At 33.9% G+C, this 25,377-nt stretch overlaps 1 protein-coding gene across 1 annotated transcript; it reads left to right on the top strand.

Annotated features, from left to right (window-relative positions):
* On the top strand, window positions 1-24,799 carry LOC136968574 (organic cation transporter protein-like). The gene is made up of 9 exons (XM_067262572.1): window positions 1-63; window positions 143-246; window positions 316-470; window positions 670-838; window positions 900-1,047; window positions 2,827-2,830; window positions 3,079-3,260; window positions 3,332-3,453; window positions 24,448-24,799. Exons 1-9 carry the CDS (start codon window positions 1-3, stop codon window positions 24,797-24,799), a joined length of 1,299 nt encoding a protein of 432 aa, XP_067118673.1.
* The last annotated feature ends 578 nt before the right edge of the window (window positions 24,800-25,377 follow it).

The following is a 25,377-nucleotide window of genomic DNA, read 5'->3' on the forward strand; positions in this document are numbered from 1 at the left end:
ATGGAAAGAATTTTCCGAAGATTCGATGTCATTCGTGGGAATACGATCATTCGCGATATAAAAGTAGCGTCATCGAAAAGGTAAGAATAGAGCGAATTTACTAAATTGCAATTCCGAGTTTAATTTTATTTGAAATTTTCAGTGGAATTTAGTTTGTGAAAGTTCTTGGTTGAGTTCACTCGCTGGCTCTGCTTATTTCCTGGGATTTTTCGTATCCGCCGTTGTATCTGGACAGATTTCCGATAGGTGTGAGAATTTTCATTTTCATTAAAATGTTTTATTATCTTAACTAGCATATTAATTATATTTACATAGGTGTGGCAGAAAACCAGTAATATTATCGGGTCTCGTGATTCATATAACTTTTGGGATTCTTTGCTCATTTTCTCCTTATTATTGGATGTTCGTTGCATCTCGTTTCTTATTATCTGTAGGAGTCACTGCCACTCATTTAACGTTATTTGTGTATGGTAAGTAATCATTTGAATTCATTTTGCAACATATTAATAATGTATGATTAATGCTAGGTTTAATGCTACTTTTCAATAATAGTTTTCTTCTAATGATACAGAATAAAACGAAAAACAGAACATTTGATACAATGTTTTCCTAAATGTAGTGTCACTTAGTTTTTTTTAATTAATAATACTAAATAATCTTTGTTCTTAGTTATGGAAGTGGTCGGACCAACGTCCAGAGAAAGAGTCATCGTAATTCAATGCTTCTCTTATTCATTGGGAATGCTTCTACTTACCGGAGTATCTTGGTTCTTGAGAGATTGGTCTCATATTCAATTGTGCTGCACTTTTCCTTCAATTATGTCACTCGTATTCATCGGGTAATGTTTATTTATTATTTTAATTGTCTTTCTGTGTTATTAAAATACGATTTTCAACTAGTTTGATACCAGAGTCTCCGAGATGGCTGCTAACTCATGGAAGATTACATAAAGCCGAAGATGTTATACAAAACATAATGAATAAAAATAAAAGACACGTCAATGATTTAACCGAAATTATTGAAGAACTTCATTGGAAAATTAAAACGGTAAATTCATTTTAATATTTTATAATAAGTGTTTGAAGCTTAACATTGAATGGTGAATCTCTAAAATGTTTAAATAAAATATTTTCTGGCAAATGTAAAATTTCATGCAATTTCGCTTCTGTCGTCTCCGATACACAAAACAGTTTTGCTATTATTTGGTAACGATACCATCATAACTTAGATGGCGCCAACAAGATAACCGAGGTGATAAAGGCGTCGTCCTATCATCCTGGGAATCCCGAATACTGGATGATCGTAGGTCTACCCGATCAATTTTTCGTGTGCGGCCACATATATGGCTAATTTTCGACCTCCTTGCCTCTAATTTTGAGCTTAGTTGAACTTACTACGGATCCAAAAGGATCGTTCTTATTGCTTACAGGTTAAAAAAAGTCAAGAATAAAAAATGCGTATATCCCGTTAGTAAACTGGAAAATATATTTGAAAAATCTTTCGGATTAAGTTGTTATATGTGACTATTTAACTTCAAAAAGATTGAATTTATACTTTTAAACGAATCATAAAATCTGTAAAAAAATATAAGACTAATATATATAAGTTACGAAGAATTTTCTTTACTAGATACGATTTTCATTATTGTATGTGATTTTATTGTCACAGAATGAGAAGAAAAGAAAACTTACCTTTATACACCTGATCCGAAAGAAAGAGTTACGCAAGATCACTTTCATTATGTATATCTTATGGTAAGCACTATTTATGAGATTATTTAATGTTGAGGTAAGGAGAAGTTTTTCACATTTATAAGAGCGAATTCTGTTTATTTTTCACATTTATAAAAGTAATAAATTATTGTACATCTGTTAGTAATAATGTAACTATGAAAAACGAAATTTAGTAAATTACAATATAACTACAGTATCTACTTGTAGTTTTAACTTATAAAATTATCTAGTGTATTTTTGAAGCTTTACACTTTACAAAAATAAAGTGAACATACATCAACTGATGCTACTTCTTTCTTGCGATTTCTCTTCATTATTTACACATATGGAACCTCTTTCGTTACTTTCAGGTTAGTGATAGTATTTGACGTCTACTCATTATCTTTGAATGCGGATATCACAGGAGGGAATATCTTTCTTCTTTTTGTATTATTTTCTTTATTAACTTCTTGCGTTTCTGGAGTGTTGAACATCGTTCTACCTCGCTTCGGAAGAAGACACATTTTGATGTTTGGATATTTTTCGGTTGGCATCATTTCGTTGCTCATTACAGTTGTCCCAAAAGGTAAATCTATAAATTCTATATAAATGAAAATGTAAATGTTCGTTTGTTCCTAATAGCTAACTCCGAAAGTTCTTCACTGATTGCTTTGAAATTTTGACACAACGTTGAATTCGAATACGCGCGTGTTTTTATATAATATACACGTCGAAATTCTCCTCCCACCCCGCGGGAGAGAGGGATTAAGGCTTACCGTGAAGAACTCGGCTTCTATTATACTATATTAGATGCGGTTTTTTGCGTTTCGATTGCGTTTTAATAGGGTACGTCAAGAGAATGTACACTGAAAAGGGATTTTTCGAAATTATTCCCCCTCCGCGGGAAGTGTTATACATTTATAATAAATACGTTTTGAGCCACAGCAACGCGTGGCGAGACTGCTAGTCAAAAATAAAAATCATTAAATTTACTTTTATTCTGAACAATAGGAATTAATGTAATGTTAATGTTCAAAAAACAACGTAACTTCGTATTAAATGTCGTATCATTTTGTAATTTTATTTTAATTCTGAATATTATGGTCTTTTCTAGACAGGTCTTATATGTAATAAGTGTACAATAAATATAAATACAATTTTTTCACAAAGACAAAACCTTTGCTTCTGTTTCTCTTCTGTCGTTTCGCGCCATCAGCAGTCCATAAAAATTCACAAAAACGACGGAAGAAAAACAGAAGCAAAGGTTTTATCTTTGTGAAAAAGTCGTATTTATATTTATTGTATACAGTATTTATTAATTGTAGTAACCAGCGGCCATGTTTATTTTTTACTATTTTTACTTAAGGTCTTCTATGGTTGAGGATTGTCTTCGTGGTGTTATGCAGATTTTGTATATCGATTGCATCAAACACAATATATGGATTTACTTTAGAATTGTATCCGACTGTAGTTCGTAACGTTGGTATCGGATCGTGTTCTACAGTTGGCAGAATTGGAGCCATTGCTGCACCTTTTATGAAGGATCTTGTAAGTCGTCCCTTTAATGCTAGTTAATTTATTTATAGTATCATACAATATAATATTATCTTATTGATCAGAGTGAAAAGGTTAATTGGAGCATTCCCTTTGTTATTGTTGGCGTATTGACTATTTTGTGTGGGATGTGTATTTTGCCTTTGCCAGAAACCAAAAGTGTTCGTTTGAACGATACCATTGTCAAGTAAGAAATTGTTATGGATTTTTCAATATATGAATTATTTTTATGAAGATATTCTTCTGTTTGAAAGTTATTTTATTACATATTAATAATGTATAATATTGTACAAACTTGTCCGTCTTATGATGTCTACTGGCTATTATGATAAATAACTGTTTTAACAACGCAGGATGTATGCAAAGGACGGGGAATTTGTCACGGTCGATATAAAATTTCAATTCCATATTATTCTGTAATCTGCAAGTTACTTAATTAAGTATAACACCTGTTTTGCTAAATGTCTGGAAAATCCAAATTGACAAAATTTATACTAAATTTGCTTTGCCCTTCATTTTATGTCTATTCTTATTTACAATACCCAACGTGTTACAAATTATAATAAATATATGTTCATTCTGAAACTCCACGCTTTCTCTGAGCTATTAGCGAGATTGAGGCCAACGTTTTAAACGCGAAAGCGCGTATGTCGGACGTTCAGCGCTGCCTTCCTGTAAGCCTAGAAGTTTGACAATGGCGTTTGGAAAGTCAGTGGAATCATGCTCGACAATCAATCAATAATTTTATTCAGGTACAACGTACATACTCGGTATCACGGAGCATTGCCGAGTTAAATATATACAGTAAAATGACAATTGTATCGCGGTAACAAAATGTGAAGCAGAGAAAACAAAAGATAAGATATTAAAAGTAGTAAATACAAAAGTAAATCATAACGGAACAAATATCAAGATCCAATATACATTGGCTTCTAAAGAACAGATAAAGTAACGTATATACAGAGGTTTTGAGTACAAGTAAGTAAAATGGAGTACAATAATAAATACGATATAATACAATAAAATGGAAAATAAAATATAAATGCGATAAGAGTACAATAATAAACTATAAACAAGACAGTGAAGATAATTATAAAATAAATGCGTAAGAACAATACATATATACAGTGCAAGTGCAGCTAGAGGCTGCAGAGGTGACAGTGGATTACATAAATGTACAGTACATGAAGCTTAACAAATCTATCGTTGACAACATGAGCAAGTTATTGGCTGGAGATGCTGGTAACAAGAACACAGTGTCTTTTGATCAGAGCTTCGAAGATTGTATATAGTTCTTTGTTTTCCGGAAAGTCTTTGTGGTGACACGGGCAGGGGATGTTGTGTTTCCAGGCAAAGAGTTTGATGTTTAACCTTTCATGTTCCAGACACACACAGCTATAAAGTCTATGGTCGGCGTTGTCCTCCAGGTTACAAGTGTCACACAGGGGGTACTTTTAATTGCATACCTGTGGAGATAGGAGGAGAATTTCCCGTGGTTGGTAAGAAATTGGCAGAGGTGGCTGCTGGGCTTAATCCAGTTGTACTTGTAGTAATCTTTGATGTTCGGGATGTAATTATATGTAGTAGTGTTGTGGTTCCTTGTCCAGTCGCATTGCCAGGAGTGTACTACATCTTCATATAGCAGTTTTTTGACAGTGGAGTGACTGATTTTGTCATAGACATTGTCCAAGGTGTCATTGGTAGCTGCCGCTTTGACGAGAAGATCGGCCCTCTAGTTACCGATGTTGCCCTGAAGGCCACGTGTCCAAGTAATATAGAAGAGGTAAGTGGTGTTGCTTAGGTTGTCTCTGATATTGGATGCGATTGGATGTTGTTTATTACTGTTGATGATGGGAATAGTAGAGAGGCAGTCGGTCAGAGAGGTCACTAACATTGTTATCATCACGATAGCAATGTCGGTGTGGTCATAATGTTGCATGGCCCAGCTGATTCTCGTATTGATAGCTGTAAGCTCTGCCTGAAAAGCGGAGTAATAGTTAGATAGCTTGTTTTTGTTGTAGTGTATCTCTTGATCATTCTGGTATGCCACAAAAGCACAGCCCACCCTACAATCGGTCTTCGAACCGTCCGTGTAAATTTGGATGTCGTGCTCGATATTCCAAACGCCATTCTTAAACTTCTAGGCTTACAGGAAAGCGGCGCTGAACGTCCGACATCCACGTTTTCGCGTTTAAAACTTCGGCCTCAACCTCGCTATTGTATCATGTTTTATTTCGTTTTTTACAGCATGTAATAATCGATAGCAGCACATTGCACCTTGGATTCGCGTTAAATCACAAGCCACGTTTAAAATATACTTATCCTATCCGGATAAACACCGCCATTTTTTAATCTATAAAAACAGGTTTGCTTTTCATATCCACAAAATTAATAAAAAATAAAAGGAAATCACTATGCGACAATAAAAACTGTTTTAAAAATGATTTCTACAAAACAGGTGGTTAAACTTTCAATATAATTTAGATTAACAGTAACGTAACCACCGTATAATTTAAATGCAGTTACTTATCTAAATATCGAAAAGGGTTTATGCTATAATTGATATATTAATGAAAATACATTACATTATTTCAGTAATAGAGCACAAAGTGAAGATGAAGAAAGAATTAGAGAAAAATAGTAAAAGGAAACTTACTACAACAAAGTAGGGAGTTGGCATAATGTAAAATAAGAATATTACTGTAATAAATATATTTAAGCTGAAATATCGAAATATTAAAAGAGAAAATATTAAATTTCAGTGTACAACTTATAACAAGTTTTAAAAGTTGAGATTCTTTTAAGGAAGTGCTTATCAACAGGCATTAAAAGACAGTTAAAAGAAATTATTTCATGTTAAAAATAAATACTAAAGATTGTATGACAAAAACACCTTATTTTTTAAAGTGAAATATTTATATACGGTGAGAATAAATTTATATTATACATAACGTATTTGTTAATGACAAATAAAGATTTTCAGAGAGATCTTATTAATAAGAATAAAATATTTTTAATACTTTATGTATTATTATTTTTTAATAATTTAATAAAAGCATAAGAAATTTTAAAATATAACAATGCGTTATATAAATTTCTTATTGGGCTGCAATTTGAAAAAACTGTAGACCTATAAATTCCTACTGTTGTCCCGTGTCCTTCCGTCCGTCTGCCTGTCCCTCCTTCATCTCAAGAAAGAAATTATATAGATGAATGCAGAGACCAGATATTGAAACCCTTGGAGCAAGAGGCTCAGATAATTATGTAAAATCTTCCGTTTCAGACCGGAACTTCTTGTATAGTTATCGAGTGATTTGAATTAAACATTTTCCCCGAAAGAAGTTAGATAGATGCTAATGCACACTTCATTGCTAATGAAAAAATATGATGTACAGGGACAAGACACTACTAATTTGAGGCAGAGATCAAATATTTTAAATTAGAATATTATTAAAAATATGATTAAAAATTGTAGCCAGGCATTGTGACCAGGTCACAATAAATAATTGCTTGTTTAATATATAAATATCATTAACTTTATTTTCACAACAAATGCTTACAGATATTTATTATTCCAAAAAATATAAAATTAATACAAACTATAAAAAAGAAATTAGAGTGATCGAGATGATGTATGTACAGTACATTATATTGTTTATAGTTAAAGTTACTTAATTTCTTTTCTTCTAGAGTATATTACAGTACTTAATCAATTCCTTAATTTTGTTAAAAAGTCAGACAAGCAGAAAGTATTAAAAATGTTTCACCTTTTTTGATTATTAAAAATAATAAATTCTTTTATGTAATTAGGCCTACTAATATAAAACAGTCTTGTGCGTGTGTATGAATTCCTTATAATTCGTACAGTTTTTGTCTAATCCAGATGGTTATATTCGTTTTATGTTCTGACAGAAAGTATAGGCTACTTATTATCGCAAATATTAGCTATGGAATAAACGTTATATAGATTTAGGATCATTGCATTTACTGCAGCGACTGCATTTAGTTCATGCTTGACGACGGAATTTACATTAAATTGCATTTTTAAATATTTTAGCAAATGGTATATTTTAACCATGCTTTATTAAATTTAAAATTTAAACTTTAAAAAAAGATAGCCGCATCGTTTCGCTTCTATACCCATTTTAAAAAATTCCTTCCATAGTGACCACGTGACTTTCTATTATTCATTCGGAGGTAACGATCTAAGGCACCCGTTAGCTTCAATCTCTACTTTCTCACAAAAAGTATTCCGTCATGCTTAACGGGAATTTCTAGTAAATATATAAATGATAATGTTTGTTTGTTTATTGTTTGTGTAAGTAGCCGACTTTTAGGGGAAATCAGTTAATAATCTGTTGGTTGGCTCGGTGACACGGCTCTCGGGATGGCACAAAGACGGAAAACTGCGTTTTACGTGCGTTGACTAACCGTGAAAACTGTGCAAGTGCATAATTTTCACAGTTTATGGAAGGTGAGTATGTCCTTGAAGATGGGGAATTATATCAATCTCCGTTCTTCATTTCGTCCCTTCTGATTGGTCGTTCTCCCTCAATCACGCTTTCCGAGTGGCTGGTTCCTTGTTACGAAGTAACGGAATTCCTTAGTTGGAACGCGAGAGAGGTCAAAATTAAAGCTGAATTCGATCTCTCATCGATCAAAAGACGACTTTTCTTCTACGACTTATGGTTTCTGCGTCGCAGTTTGACATAAACAAAAGGTATCGGACTACAACCACTGTTTTTTCTTGCCTTTTTAAAACAATTAAATTTTTCTCCAAATTAACTGTTTTCTCGCGAATTTAGTGACAGTTCAAACATGTCCGGGACCCCGCAATTGCTAAGCACGCGTAGACCGTTGGACCGATTGCTACGAAACTCGGCAGTTACGTTCACATATTTCTAACTTAGATCATGTCGCACATCCAACCCCAAAATATCGATGCACTTCTATACATCAATTAATTTTTATTTACATTCGATTTTCTGAATTACGCGTACTGCCATGTATCGGCAAAAAGTTAACAAAATAATTAACTAAATATAATTTTTACAAAAATCCGGAGGGAAAAGAAAAGTTCCAAGAAGATATAATGCTTCAAAATTAAAAGGTAGGGAAACTGCGCAGAAGTACGAGGCTGAATTAAAGGAGAAGTTTGAGGCTAAACAAAACTGGGCTTTGAAAAATATTGAGGGAAAATAATGTATAATGAAGAAGACTACAGGAAACAGCAAATAAGGTTTTGGGGATGGAAGAAGGGATGAAAAGACCAGGATGGTTTGATGACAATTGTAAAAGGGTAATAACGGAGAGAAATGGTCAGAAAAAAATGTTAAATAGGGCATCAAGTATTAACACAGAAGAATTCCCGAAGAAAAGAAAAGATGTAGACAGAGCCTGCAGAAGAAATGGTTTACAGAGATAGTGGAAGAATACAATGACTAGGAAGTAAAGAAGTTTTATAAAACAATACAGGAACAAAAGAAAGGTTTTCAGCCTCACGCTGTGTCTTGCAGAGATAAATACGGAAATCAACAGAGGGACTAGGACGGATCCTGGATCGGTGGGTTGAATATTTTAGTGAATTGATGAATACTATTGCAGAAACTATAACACCAGCACAAGATGAAACTGAGTATGAGCAACAGCGGATGATTGCTGGCTGTGATGTTACACCAATACCCACGCCAACGGTAGAGGAAGTTAGACTGGCAATTAAGGGCCTGAAGAATAATAGGGCACTAGGGAGCATTAATATTACAGCAGAGATGATTAAGTATGGGGTGAAATGTTGACGCTGCTTGTTCACCAGTTGATAGTGGAAATTTGGGAAAAGGAAGAGAAAAGATCAAGGACGTCGCCAGCCAATGGGCCAGGGGGGGCAAGATGATATAAATTGATAGAGGTTATGAATTGTATGTAGGTAAAATAAAAACGATTCATAAATTTTAAAAAGCTTAAGAAGATTATTTTAATTAAAACATAATCTTCTTGGGTTTTTCGCGCGGGAATTATAAATCGGGCAATAAATGACTTAGCATTTAAATAATTTTTTTCGCATGTCTAGGGAGGGGTAACTGCCCCTCTGCCCCCCTCTGGCGACGCCCTTGGAAAAGATGCTGGGTCAGTGGAGGCTGGCCGTTGTGTGCCGATTCATAAGAAGGGGGACAGAACAATATGTGAAAACTATCGTGGTATATCTTTACTTAGTACTGTGTATAATGTTTTAGCTAAGGTCATGGCGAGGAGACTCACTCCGCTAGTAGAAGAACGAGTGGATGACTACCAGTGTGGATTTAGGCAAGATAGATCAACGACGGATCACATCTTCACTATAAAGCAAATAATGGAAAAGTGCTATGAGTTTAATGTGGATGTTCACCAGCTCTATGTGGGTTTTCAGCAGGCTTAGGATAGATCCTTGTACCAGATTTTGATAGATATGGTGTTTCCATCTAAATTAATCACATTGGTGCAAATGACTTTCATCAGCACGAAATGTCGAACCAAAGTAGAGGGAAATCTCACTAAAGTAGTTGAAATTAATCAATGTTGAAGAAAGGTAATGTGTCATCCACACTGCTGTTTAACATAGTTCCAGAGAGAGTGATGAGAGGGGCAATTTACCAACTGGCAATCTGTTCAACTGTGTTAGCCAAAATTCAGCTTATGACGATGAGTTTGGTATGCTATCCCGTAGCCTGGGAGAACTGGAGGAAAAATTGGGTAGATTGGAATGTGAGGCGGAGAAATTGGGGCTTCGTGTGAACCACAGTAAAATGCTTTTGTCTAGGAAAGTTGCTGCGAGTCATCAAGTTAAACGGTGTCAACTATGTGAGAATTTCAAGTACCTGGGAGTACTGGTTACTAGTTATAATAACTTAAAAGAAGAGATGAAGGCGAGGATTGCAGCGGGGAATACGTCTTACTGGACCCTGATCAGAATTCTTAAATCCTGTAGTCTGAGTAGAAGATTGAAGATGGCAGTTTATTGCAGTTATTAGACCGGTAGTGATGTGTGTTTCGGAAACATGGACAATGACTGTGGCTGTGGAGGAACTCTTGAGAAGATGGGAGAGGAAAATTCTAAAGAGAAGTGTGTGAGGCGAAGCAATATAGGATGCTGAAAAGCTGTGAATTAATAGAACTGTATGGTTATACTGATATAATTGTGGAAATAAAGAGCAACGGAGTAAGATGGTTGGGGCATATTGAGCAAATGTCAGATGATAGAGCTGCCAAGAAGATCTATAGAGGAAATCCGCTGGCAAGACCACGTAGAGGAAGACCACGGAAGCCATGGCGATGATGTGGAGGATGATTTGAAGAATATGGGATCGGTGATCGGAGGAAACATGCAGAAAATCCTGAAGATTGGGTTGCCGTTGTCAGAGAGGCTAAGGCCCTTCATGGGATGTAATGGCAAGGAGTAGTGTAGAGTAATTCTTACAAAAAAGGATATAGTTTTAAAATCTATATATTATATTCATTGAATTACTGCGACAATGATATAGCGCGAAATAGATGCGCCATTACGCTATTACTGCGTCTAGTAGCACATAGCACTTGCCTGCGTGGAGTGTAGTGTTTTGCTTCTGTACATGATACTTTTCCTGTTAGCAAACGAGTCGTGCCGGTTACGTATCTCACTCCGTTCGGGGAAAAATATTTGTATTGAAATAACGTGACTTGCGGTACAAATCTGAAGTTTATATATATGTAATGTGGTTCTTTTCTCTTACGATTTCCATGTCTGATCGAGATCGAAGTTAGATAGATGTAACTCCGATCTCGAAATTAAGGAAGGTCAGAGACAGACGGACAACGGAGAATTATAGCACTGCAGTTTTTTAAATTGCAGTCCAATAAGTGCAGTCCAGTAACCGAGTGGATAAAACCAGCGAACATCTGTTAGTCGGTCGTGGGTCCGCGCATGGCCAAAGGACTGGCGACGTCGAGTTTTCTGGGTTTTCTTCGCGTTAGTAACACTTCAATTGGGGCCAACTTTACATAAGCGTCTTTCTGAGAAACATCCTCTTTGGCAGATCGCTGACGTGTCGCATTGCCGTAACTAAATAACCAAAATCAATTCTAACAAGCGATTATTTATTGTGACTTTGTTCACAATGCCAGGCTGCAACTATTCGTCACAATGTTCTCAATTCATTTAGTGGTGGTCACGTCAAATTTTCCTGTTAGCAATATAGTCGTGTCGGTCGTATATCTAACTCCGTTTGGGGAAAATTTTTGAATTAAAGTAACGTTACTTCCGTTCTAAACCGGAAGTTTGTTTATAGTTAATCTGGGCCACCTGTCCTAAGCTTCCCACATCTGGTCTCGACTTTCATCAATTTTTTCTCGAGATTAAGGAAGAACGGATAGATAGCTGAGGACAGTGACAATTTATAGGTCTACAATTTTTTCAAATTGCCGTTCAACAATTTTTCCATAACCGCAATATTTACGAAAACACACTTTCAGCATAGTTTACACAATCTGCTGCCAAAATTTAGAAAAATTTATTATCGCATAAAAGCAATTATTCTAGCATCTCTACAATATATTTTTTTAAACCAGTCGTATGACTTGTTTTAAAAAGTATCGGACGTTAAATCAGAAAATATTTCACTTTTTTCGAAATCTCGGGACAAGCAAAAGATCGGGAAATGAGAAACCCTGCTGTTAGCATTGCAGACTACGGTAAACTAATCCCGTAGGAACACAACGATGGTAAATTTTACAGGCTTTATTAACTACGAAGGAAATGCATTTCGGACCATACATCTCTCATCAGTCTTTTTAGATTAATACGTATCCGGTTAAAACATTAAAAGTTTCTGGATTACAATTCTAAAATTTACATATATGCATTAAAGTACAACGAAATTAATGTTACCTGAAAATTAGTAACAATGTCTATTATAGCTATGCGAGTGACAATTGAATTCGTATATCTCTATACTACAAAAAGTCTCAGAGTGTTTGGTTAGTTTTAATTGAATACAAAAAATGGCGCATAATAGCGCCACAGTTTAAGTAATTACGAATCTATTTTAACCGGTCCATTATAACAGAAATATGTGAGGAGCCGGAGTTAACCCGTTGACCGGTGAAGTTTGGCGAAAACCGCTCACGTTGTCTGTTTCTTCTTTGCGCGTTTTCCCGCGTTTCAGGATCGGCTTGTCAGGTCGAGTGGAAGGGTGAGAGGGGTCGTCGATAAAGCGCGGGCGATACACGAGTAACGAACACCATTAACAACTTAAAATGTAAATTTTAACGAATAACTAAAAGCTAACAAAAGGTTACACAAGTACGGGAACAATAGCGAAAACAAGCCGCGACGTGTAAATGTAAAAGAAAATAAAATAGATTAAGTTATTTGTGAGGTTAAACATCTGATTTTGCTGTATTATAAGGGAATTTTTAACATATTTCTCTAACGCGATCGTTAAGAGAACATCGCACAGAAAAAGTATTGAATGTCATCCTTCTCATCAACAAACGCTAAGAAAGTATGACAATCTATTGTTAAAAAATGAGAATGTCAACATTCACCCGAATAAACAGAATGAATCTAACATTTCACCAACCAAAGATTACACTATATGTCCCATTTCGACGACTTCTTATTGTCTCCCCGGGTACACACCTGCAAAATAAACCTTCGTCTCCCAAAACCTCGATCACCTGATCATTTTCCCAGGCCTAAAGAGAATAAAAGGACGACTCGTCCCTACTTCGGGGCGATCGTTCCTTGGAATCAACTTCTCCCGATCGAGCTGCAGGAAGAGGATCACCGGCTCCTCTCGTAATCCTCCTTGATCACGGAAAAGGGAAAGAGGTAGGTAGGATGCTTCGCGTACTTTTGTAAACTTTTTCTCGTATTCACAATCTGTTATCGGAGAATTTAAGTAGATCGAATACGCTTACTGTCCGTTATACGCGTGAGTTCTGGTTTTCTAACACTAAAATTTTAATTTCTTATCAACTTTGTATGCTTTTAGTTAAGTTTTATTTTAAGTGTCATACCTAACGATATCGCCCACCAGTAGTCGAATAGATACCAACGACGTAGTAGTTGGCCACAGGTCCGAACATCGGACTGGCCACATGTAATATTTCGGGATTTCTCTCACGTTTGTAATACCTATAAAAAAGCAAGTTTCCCACTGAAAATCTTTTCCCGGATACACTCCTTTCCGGACACGTATCTCACCAACCCAATCCTAACAATATAATGATTAAAAATATTAGAAATTGCAAAGTTTGAAGTAATTGCATTTTATTGTTTACAAAGATGAAGTTACCTCGTGAAAACTTTCCGGGATGTTGCATCGTGTATTTCGAGGAAGAAACGAAATTTTCTGAACATTCGTTACGATAATATGATGCTGATGTTGCGGACGATGGCATCCATCTCGATTAAATCTTCTATGGAAGAGGTGTCTTCCCGAATCCGTTTTCCTTGGCCGTGGCAAAGACATAAATTGTAGTTTTGTATGTGAAGATCCTCAATGAATTGCCTTCGAGCAAGCTGTTATTGGAGAATAGAGACTCGATGACTTTTCTATCTTCTAAAACTCTTCCGTTTCGCGGACTGTACAGATACTACAAATCTTTGATCATAGTAAGCTTGAGAAATCCAGTCCCTAAAATCAAGATCATCAAGGTGGCAGCGATGCAATGTTGAGGATATTCACCGACAAATTTGCCGATTCGAGAAAACCAAGAGGATAAATAAGAGTCTAATGTTTTTTTCATTCTTTTTCTAAATAAACAGTAACAACATTTGCAGTATTAGTTATTTTATTTTTATCATGTTCTTTGGTATATTATCTGTGAATAAAATAGGCATAATATGTTTAAAACAGCGTCTTAAATTTTCGTGATGTCAATTATCGATTATTCACAGTTTCATAGCAAGAAATTTCCTACGTTTCTCTGAAATAATTCAGAAAAATTAATTTAAACAAAGAAATATAGCAGTAATTGATATTCAGTTTTTAAGATATTCAGCAAAAGTAGACAACACATATTGAAATTGTATAAAATTATTTCAGCTATAATTTTTGTGTTAGTTTCTTGCCACAGTAATACTTTGCAGAAATACTTATAATCTCATTATAATTATTGTTAATAAATGCTTTGATATCATCCATATTTACAGAAATAAAGTATGGAAAACAATTTATATAATCATAATTATCCCTGAAAGGAGAAAAACAAACAAATTCGTATTCTATATCACAATTTCCTGTGTTCTTTTCTTGAAAGAAGTAACGATATTCCAAAGATAAAATATTAACGTCTCCTCTACCCAAATTATATTTAATTTCAGTATTCGAATTTTATACAAAACATAAAATATAACAACTAATTGTCTGTAAAAATAGTTTGTAAACTCAATAGAAAATCTACATGTGTATATATATATATATATATATATATATTTATATTGAGAAATTATATATGTATAATATCTCTCTCTATATATATATATATATATCAATGGCGTGCCGTCATTGGAAGCGATGGAAGCGCCGATTCCACCTTTCAATGACCTTCCCTTGTATTTTATAAAATATAAATGTTCATATTATAACGTACTTTGCATTAATTAAAATTAATATTTTATTATAACTGCAATATGTATCTTTTACACATTTATCGTTTTTTTCACATGTAGTATAGAAACTTGCTATTGTATATTCGAATAATTCAGTGGCGGAAGGAATGTCGAAACCGGGTCAGTTTCCAATCAGCCAGATTATAAAGGCATTGGCACATGCGGTTTACAGAGCACCAACCTCACCCGGTTTAGCGGGTAGAAGCGAAACAGGCATAAAGCGTCCAATTTTATACCCCGGACCGGTTCTGAGCTGTTAGCCGCCTGCCTGTCAACTTCCAAGCAGCCAGATTATAGGCATTGGCGCATGCGCTTTACAGAGCACCGACGTCACCCGGTGTAGCTGGTAGAAGCGACACGCGTAAAGAGTCCGACTTTATATCCCGGAGCGGTTGTGGGCTGTTAGCCGCCTGCCTGCTAGATATTCGGCTGCCCTCGTCCGATTATGTGAATCACGAGTAGACTAGATCAACGGCGAGCAACCCCAGGCCCGCGGGCCAGCTACGGCTCCCGAAAAGTTTCTATCCAGCCCGCGAGATCTTTAATAGATTATTAAACTGGAAAAATAGTAATTTTTCCAATTCTTTGTAATTTTCGAAAACGATAAGAAAAATAAATGTAGTAATTAACTTTTTATTTATTTATTTCATATTTGCAGACTTAAAAAATTACGAGTCACAAGAAGGCGTCAATTAACTACTACGGCCCGCGGAAAAAAACGTAAAATTTATTCTGGTCCGTGTTATAAAAACGGTTGTCCACCCTAGACTAGATTTATAACTTAACCCAACCGATAGGAGTTTACTGGAATGTTTTTACGATAGTCTGTATAGTTGACAGGAGTTTAAAAAAAATCCATTAAAATATTTGATATATTTATTCTGCGTTTATTCCGCTCTCCCGTCTTATATTACTTTCGGATTTCGATGTTAAACCGGTGATATTACGATTTAGTACGCCCGATCTGTAAGGGGATGCAGAAAAAACGTGTACAATTCTAGTACAGTGTTAAAAAATTAACTGTTACTTTGGCAGCATCATTTACAACCAAATTTAACGAATGAGACGTACAATGGTACAAAAAAAGCTCCAGAATTTATTTTCCTTAAATTTACGATTTATATATCCGTTGTCATAAAAATTTGTCTTTCCACTGTTTTCCCAAGACTACAGATATTCAGGTACAAAGTAACCGGTTTCGACTTATTTCTACTTAAGTAGTAGTTAAATAATTAATCGATTAGGGAATTAGAAACATATATAAAGCCCTGATGAAAGAGCCGAAATTTTACTTAAACGGAAGCTTAACCGAACCAATCTCTTGCCGAGTACAGCGGGGTCTGATCTCTTCGTAATATTAGATGTAATAAAGACAGAAATTTTTCCAGTTCAACGAAAATGACCGTAAAGTCGTAAATTTTGGAAATTTCCGCAAACACTCCGTCCTAAAAATTATTAGTTAGAAAACGAACGACAGACAATCTGTTAAGTTTGACATATCTAGATTTTTACGGCTACGGTGAGAAACGTTTAAAATCTACAACAACCCTGTCGCGTCCTTTGAGATATACTAGCAATGCGACAAAAAGGGCATTTGACATCGACCGGTATCGGCACCCTCGAGATTTGGCACGCACACACCTACATGGACCGTCTCAGATTCCATTCATTAGCCACTCGTAGAGAGCTATTTCGCTAAGTGGATTGTTTTAAGATTTAAAAAGTAAAGAATATTTTGTCATTTTTATGTACGTTTCTTCACAAAGTTATATTTAATTATAACTTTCTTTAAAAGTATATTCGCACAATTGAAAATTTTTTTTTATTAAGCATGTATATTCGTCACACATTTTGTTTCACTAAGTAAGTTTTTTTTTATAATTTTAATTTTAGCCCTTATATCGTGGCTAGTGATTCAAAAATTTATTTTTAAAAAGTTTCGGCTCGAGACCGTATAATGAAAAAGAAAACGTTATTAAAAGAGAAAGACCGATGCCTAAATTAAATATAAATACGTGGACAAAAAATTTCGACATTTTGACGATAAAATTTATGACGAATGACGATTCTTTCGTAAAATTGAAGCAATTTGAAAATCAAAGTGTAATAGAATATAACATTGGTAGACGATATAAAATAAATATTGAAAATTATAACAAGATAATTACGATTAATAGATACATCTAAATTAATAGAAGTTATGTGTTTTTTCTCGAAGCGAGAATTGGCATTTACAGGGCGTAGGGAATTTATTGAATCTAATAACGGAAGTAATTATATTGAACTTTCTTATTTATTAAGTACGTCGGATAATCTATTAAAAATACGTTTAAAGAAGTATACGGTTTTTACTGGCTTATCGAACAAACGAATACAAACGGGCCCCGACGCGCAATTAATTGATTGCCTCTGTAAGTCGGCTTCTTACAGAAACACGGCTTCCCTATCATCAAATGTCACGGCACGCCACTGGTTTTCAAGTTTTATTCACGAATCTAATATATAAATAGGAAACAATTTCCTATAGAAAGTCCTTCTGACAGGCATTTCTTATTGGCAAATAATCCAGGCGTCACGTTGCCTTATCCCATTAATAGAATCTCTTGTAAGGAGCTAATCGTATAAGGCAATCGGTTGCACTTATACTTAATTTTATGATAGAAAAATAAATTAATAAATAGAACAAACCATGGAAAGTTTTCCACGTGCATTGACAACTTTCATTAAAATTTGACAATGACTTGACAGTTAACGGCTGTCTGACCCAAAAACGATAAAATTTGGAGAGTTAAAATAGAAAATATAAACACAAAAATAGTATTAATGGACGCTCAAAAATGATAATTTTATTATAAAATTAAATACAAAAAAATCTTGGAGGTTCTCAGATCGGTAATGTGCATTTTTGCTTAAAAATATACTTATTAATATAAACAAATTTTTCAGAAAATATGATGTTTATATACACGCATGGACACCCATTTATTAATATATAGGTGGTAATCCTCAATCATTTTTAAGCGTTATCTAACTACACGATTTCAAATTATAGAAAATAATTTGTCTCTCGATAACACTACCCCATTTTTTACTTTCTGTGCATCCATTAATTTAATTTATCATCAATAAAAAAGATGAACTGACTTAATTTAAAATTCTTTTGAATTTATATCATTTAAAACATATTTTAAAGTGACAAAGATGAACTGTACTGAAAGAAAATATTACTTCCGAGTGTGGCGGTAATCTTAGATTAAAGAATATTTAAGAAAAATTTGGAATTATAAAATATTCCTTAAAATTAAAAATATATTTTCTATTTTAATTCTGCAAATTTTATCGTTTTTGGGTCAAACAGCCGTTAATTGTCAAGTCATTGTCAAATTTTAATGAAAGTTGTCAATGCTCGTGGAAAACTTTCCATGGTTTGTTCTATTTATTAATTTATTTTCCTCTCATAGAATTAAGTATAAGTGCAACCGATTGCCTTATACGATTAGCTCCTTACAAGCGATTCTATTAATGGGATAAGGCAACGTGACGCCTGGACCATCATCCAATAAGAGATGCCTATCGGAAGAACTTTCTATAAGAAATTGGTTCCTATGTAGATATTTGATACGTGAAACCCGGAAAATTCCACGTGGTTAAACAACACGGAAGCACGTGAGTGGCGAACAATACTGGTGTTCGATGGTGTCATCCACTCGACCAGTGACGGGCGTGGTAGTTTGAGAGCCGCTTGCTCTGAAGTTCATTTTGCACAGGAATTCAACCCGCTTAATCGTTAACCCTGTGTGAATCGCTAGGAATCGTTCTCTTACTTAGGTCGCATGGGTCTGTCAGACCCGCCATTTTTATTTTGAAATTAATAAATTTTTTCTATCGCGTAGAAGAACTACAAATTTCCGTTAAATTCTACGCTTTGTTTTCTATTTAGTAGTATAAATTACTTTTGTATTGACAAAATTGTCTTTTCAATATTTATTTTTACGTAATTTGATGAAAAAAACACAAAATAATAAACATATCAAATTTCAACTCGCTGTAAGTTATCTGACGTTTTACCGATCGTCATCGGGTTTGTTTGCAAATGGGGAAGAAAGATCACTCATTCGTGTGAAGTCAGTAGAAATTCAGTACTACTGCTAAAAATTTTTATAATAGACCTCGCGTTACCCCCTATCGCGAGAGTCAATAAACATTAATTGTTTTATGGCTTTATTAAAAAATGTTTTTTCTGGGTTTCAAATCGACTAATTGACAACTGTTCTATTTTGTTTTACTCATTAGAATGTCTTCTTCAAGATTTAACAGATAGTTCTGTTAGATTTTTACACATGAATTTTATTTTTAATTTTTAATGTGATATAGTCGTGTGTTAGGCTTAACTCGATCACCTAATTCAAAAATTGACATCGGTCAAAATATTATTCAATCTATCAAAATTCTTTGTCGATAGTTTAGATATAAATGTTTTCTCTGCACGAAATGAATCGATCGAAAAAATAATGAGAGGACCATCAAAAATTTTGCAATTAATGACATGTTCTCGATTCTGTAATTTGTTTTTTTTATAATATAAAAAATTCACATAATAAAACTTTAAAAAGGCATCCATATCAATATCTGAATGTTATCAAAATGCAATTATCAAAAATTTTATAATTTTCACAATTTGTATTATCATAATTTAGTTTTGAGTTTTTTTGTCGCGCTTTGTGTCGCTACGCGATCAAAGGCAGCGATTTCATTCATAATTACTTGTTACGTAGATCGGGCTAACTTTTTAGGTTTGTTTTGTTGTGCCGCGATGAAAAATGAATAAATAATAAAAGCAGATTATAATTAAAAATATTTTTATCAGATTAATCTGGATTATTAGATTATAGAATAATTATAGCTATGCGATATGATTGTCGCGTAGTTGTAATTATTTTCCTTATATCTAATTCCTTAATGTTTACACATCTGAACACTGTCGAACATTTAATTAGCAATTTATAGCTCATAACGCGATTAAAACAAAAGAATTTATAGCGATTGTGTAAATTCGATTACCAAGATCATTTCCGAGGGGGCAGGATATTTCCCGGAATTTTATAGCTAGACTGTTTTCACAAGTTTCTGATTACTTAGTAAAAGTGAAAAAAAGCCAACTTGCATCGCCTAATAAGCGAGGAATAATCATAAATTAATTATATGAAAAGAATAAAAAATAATTAAAATAATTAAAAATTAGTTAGACATTACTTTTAAAAACAAAAATATAAATATATAAATATACAATCTACATCAACGTCATACCAGAATCCAATTTTGCATTTTCTCATGCCAGAGGCATTAAGAATCCTTAGACGTCCTAAATTAAAGAAGAATCCTTAGACTTATCCTAAATTAAATATAAATACGTCGACAAAAAATTTCGACATTTTGACGATAAAATTTATGACGAATGACGATTCTTTCGTAAAATTGAAGCAATTTGGAAATCGAAGAGGAATAGAATTTAACATTGGTAGACGATATAAAATAAATATTGAAAATTATAACCAGATAATTACGATTAATAGATACATCTAAATGAATAGATGTTATATGTTTTTTCTCGAAGCGAGAATTGGCATTTAGAGGGCGTAAGGAATTTATTGAATTTAATAACGGAGGTAATTATATTGAACTTTCTTATTTATTAAGTACGTCGGATAATCTATTAAAAATACGTTTAAAGAAGTATACGGTTTTTACTGGCTTATCGAACAAATGAATACGAATGGGTCCTGACGCGCAATTAATTCGATTGCCCCTGTAAGTCGGCTTCTTACAGAAACACGGCTTCCCTATCGTCAAATGTCACGGCACGCCACTGATATTAATATATATATATATATATATATATATAGGCTATATACGCATATGTTACAGTAAAATCCAGTTTTTAGTTAGAACGCGTTTTAAGTAGTTGAAACTAGTTTATACTAGATGCCTTTGTTACAGCCCGTTTTGTCTAGTTAAAACTAGTTTTAACTCAAATTCATTTTCGACCAGCATTAAATTCTAGTTATAACAAAGACATCTAGTATAAACTAGTTTCAACTAGTTAAAACGCGTCCTAACTAAAAACCGGTTGGCAGGGTTGGCTGTCCTTCTAAGGCATATACCGACTACTTGGAGATTACCTTCCGGCAAAGGCATCTTCAGCATAGCTGCGCTGTTTTTCAGGCTGAATTGTCTGCTATCCTCTGTGCTGTCGAATGATGCAATAATTACTATCATCGACGATGCATTAACATCTATACTGACTTAGCTACCTCTGTTTTTGCACTAAACGATGACAGGAATACTCATTGCATTGTTAACAGGATAAATTGGTGCACCATTAATTCCAACAATCAGTATTCTTTGACGTGTATTACAGGTCACGAAAGGAATAATGGCAATGACGGAGCAGATAAACTTGCTAACGAGGCAGCAGGCATGTTTTTGTGCGATTGTATCTAAAGTGCTCGGCCACTTAGCTCCATGATATTTCGGATAAATACTCACAATTACCATCTGTAGCAAAGAATGTGGAAAGGTGAGGGCACTGGAGAAATCACTCGTCTCTTTTTCCCAACAGTAGACTCGGTAAGGCACCTGCAAAAAGGCATTCTCTCTCACAAGGAAATTCAATTTATCACTGGGCATTGTTGTTTTTTCAGCTGTCTGTGCCGGTCTGATATTCAGGGCGACAGGGATTGCGTACTATGTGGGGAGGAGGATGGTTCTATTCGTTACTTTTATGAGTGCCCAATTATGGAAAAATCCCACCTGGAAATCAGGATAATGGCAAATTCCAAAGGAGTCAACTGGCCCTGCTCCGCACAGGCACTTATTAGTAATCAGGCTTTGCTTAAGAGCCTTAGAAGCTTCATCGGGAACTACTTCGTACATATTGGCAACAGGATGAAAACCAGTCACAGCTCTCTTGTCACATTACGCAAACTTTGTACATATATATGTTGCAGTCAAACCCAGTTTTTAGTTAGGACGCGTTTTAACTAGTTGAAACTAGTTTATACTGGATGTCTCTGTTCAAACCTGTTTTGACTAGTTAAAACTAGTTTTCACTCAAATTCATTTTTTATAGCAGTAAATTTAAGTTATAACAAAGATATCTAGTATAAACTAGTTTCAACTAGTTAAAACGCGTTCTAACTAAGAGCTGGTTTTACTGTAACATATGTATATATATATATAGAGAGAGAGAGAGAGAGAGAGAGAGAATGGTCGTTACTCGTGTCAGCGTGTTTTAGTCAAGTCAATTGACTTATCGTAGTAAATAAAAATGTTCTTTCATAATGATGTTTAAACGAATATTGATCGTAATTTAAGTTATTGTAGTTGAGATTTCGGAGTTTTTTTTTTATTTTATTTGAACAAAGTTAACAAAAAAATTCACTTAATTACTTATGTCCAATTTTGGTGATATTCGCCAGATATTTTGAGAATTACGAATACATGACTTTAACAAAAAATGTTAGATTATAACAGAACTATCCAGTAAATTGCTTGATCAAGGTGACACCAAGAAGGTATCTGTCTTTTCTAAAGAAAGTACAGTATTAGGAGGAATAGTACGAAAAGAGAAAATAAATTTTTATACATTTGAACTAACCATAATTATTAATATTATAAATGTAAATTTAACAGGTACTTTTTTGTTAACAATACTAGCCTAAATTTCATCACAAAACAAATTAGTAACCTCGGCAGTTTAAAATTTGTAAATACTGAAAGCAAAATACACCGTATATATTAGTTTCGGCTGATTTCGATGCACCCTACGCTATTTTAGTGACCTTTTAATATCAAATAAAAGTTCCATAGATGTAAATTGTAATTAACAAGATCTATAGTTACTAAAGAATACAGAAGAACAAGTTATCACAACTAACGGTAGAATACACGAAATTGTGTTGCCATTTAGAAAGTCTTAAAATTCACGTAAAGTTTGAGAACTTAATTATTATGTCGTAGAAATATTTTCATATCTAATGTACTTAATATTTAATGAATTCGTCCGAGATAATTTGATTATGAGCTACTTTTTCCAATAAAGATATGCTGCGTACTTCTTAAAAAATGTTTTATGTAAGTTTTGATATTGGTAAATTAAATGCCATTTTGTAAATTTAATGCAGTTGTTAAGGCAGGAAATTGAAAACCTATAAATTTTTCGCAAACGTTTCAAGTTTAGTTTATCTGCCAATTCAGGAACGATGTTTTCGCTTTAGTTAATTTTTTGACTTCTAATGACCGAGTGAAATCATCATTAAAAAGTTCAGCAACGAGTTAAATAACTTTCCCGGCTGTTATGAGATTTTATTTAAAAAATAACTTTCATATTTCTAATTACAATATAATGATAAATAAAACTGTGCGGCGTCATTTGTTATGAGATTTTTTTACTGATATAAGAAATTTTTAAATTTTCAATTATTATCGAATTTTCAAAAAGCTTAATTTTGAGGGTAGTCATCAGTTCCATAAAAAATTGTAAATATTAATAATATAACAGCTTCATTAAGTCCGACCTCTCTCCAGATATGACAGATGACACCTCTCTATCTCTTTACCCCCTTCACCTTTACCACCAAAATTTAATAGCAGCAATTCCCTTTATACGCAAGCTGCCGTGCTAAATTTCGTTCCTTAATCTTTACCCTATTATGAGATATTAGACGAAATAGATGCCAACACACCTACATACACACACACACACACACACACATATATATATATCTACGGGTTTTTTTTTGTAAGTTTATTTGACGTTCTTGGGTTTAGGTCTTAAAACATGGAGATTTGAAAAGAAAAACTCTGAGGGTCAAATTTGACGATTTCATTACTTTCCCTTGTTATATATATGTCACGGCCAAAGCCCGAAGTTCAGTCAGTTACCAAATTGGCTGGCCATTTGGGAACTGGCCTAAAAGTACATCGGACTTTGGCCGAGAGTTGTGGCTATTTCAAGTCCGATGTACTTGAAATAGCCAATGTATATTCTACTTTGGCAGTGCATTTCGCCAAGTGGCGGAAAATTCCTGGTCAAAATTTGATGTGCAAGACTATCAGGTGGGCGGCACATCTTTCTCTTGCGGTGTAAAGGTGACCTTGCGTGTGTTAGCAAGGAAGGTGCCATGTTGTGACGAAAATATTCCGTATGTCTGCTACTTTTCGGAGAAGATCCTGCCTTTGACTTGTTCTTATTATTCTGACATAGCGGTTTAATTGTGAATACTGTATTCCTCGTATTTCTATAGTATTCTATATGAATGCTTTTAGTTCAAAGGTTAAGTCGAAAGGCACGTATATGTGTTGTGGGGTACGTGTGATGACACATATTGCTGGAAGGAGCATACAGTAGTTATTCTGAGGTTAATAAAGGAATGTTTGCTACGACACGTTTTCCTTTAAAGGAACGTGCTAAATTAGCAACATACACAATTTATACACTATTTATCCCATATAACGATATTTCAATTTCAAGTATTCATATTTGTTATTCCATAGGCTCTCCCTGGCTACTTCTGAAGGGACGAATATGATGGGTGACGTTGGACAACGTGTAAATGCGGAACCAACATTTGATATGAAAATCAGGTTTTCGGATACTTTGAATGCGTTGCTGCAAGAAAAAGCAAATAATAGCGGGATCCTCACCAGAGACAAATACGGCGTTATTATACAGAACGTTAAACAGGCTCAAGCAAAGCAGAAAAAAGGAAATGTTGACTGTTGTCGACTAAGAAAGTATAATGTTATTCAAGTTGACGGCAAAGAAAAAATTGTGCCAGTAACGGGACACAATAATGGTATTTTGGACTATGCGCTTACAGAAGAATTATTTGACATATTACATTAACAGTAACAGTAACAGTAACAATAACTGTAACATTAACACTAATGCTAAATTAATGTGAATTTAAAATTAATGTTGATTTGAACTTTAAATGTTAAATATAAATGCTAATTTTAAAATTTTAATTAAGTTTCTAGAGTAAAATATTTTTGACTATGAACTATATTCAAGAATTAATTAATCACAAAAATTACTCTATACGTTTATTAATGATTCAAGATATCTAATGGTTGAATTTCATAATCTCCTTGACGTAAACTTATATTTTTTACATATTGCTTAATCTAACTTAACATTTAATTGCTTATAATAACTTGCAAATATTTTGTACGAGTATCGGATGTTTATATTACACCATTCATTTCTATTTTGTGTAAATGTAGGTCATCAATTATTATAGTTCTTGAATTATACAACAAATTAAATAATTTAAGTATGTAAATATTATATAGTCTCGCATAAGTACTATTCTAATACGGAAGCCATATAAAATTTTTAAAATACATAAATAATTTGCACAATTATATATGTTTTTATTTGCATTTACTCCATAGCAAGAACACGTATCTTGTAATAAGGAA

Source organism: Centruroides vittatus, unplaced genomic scaffold, assembly GCF_030686945.1.
Source record: "Centruroides vittatus isolate TY-2023 unplaced genomic scaffold, ASM3068694v2 contig_15, whole genome shotgun sequence".
Taxonomy (NCBI): Eukaryota; Metazoa; Arthropoda; class Arachnida; order Scorpiones; family Buthidae; genus Centruroides; species Centruroides vittatus.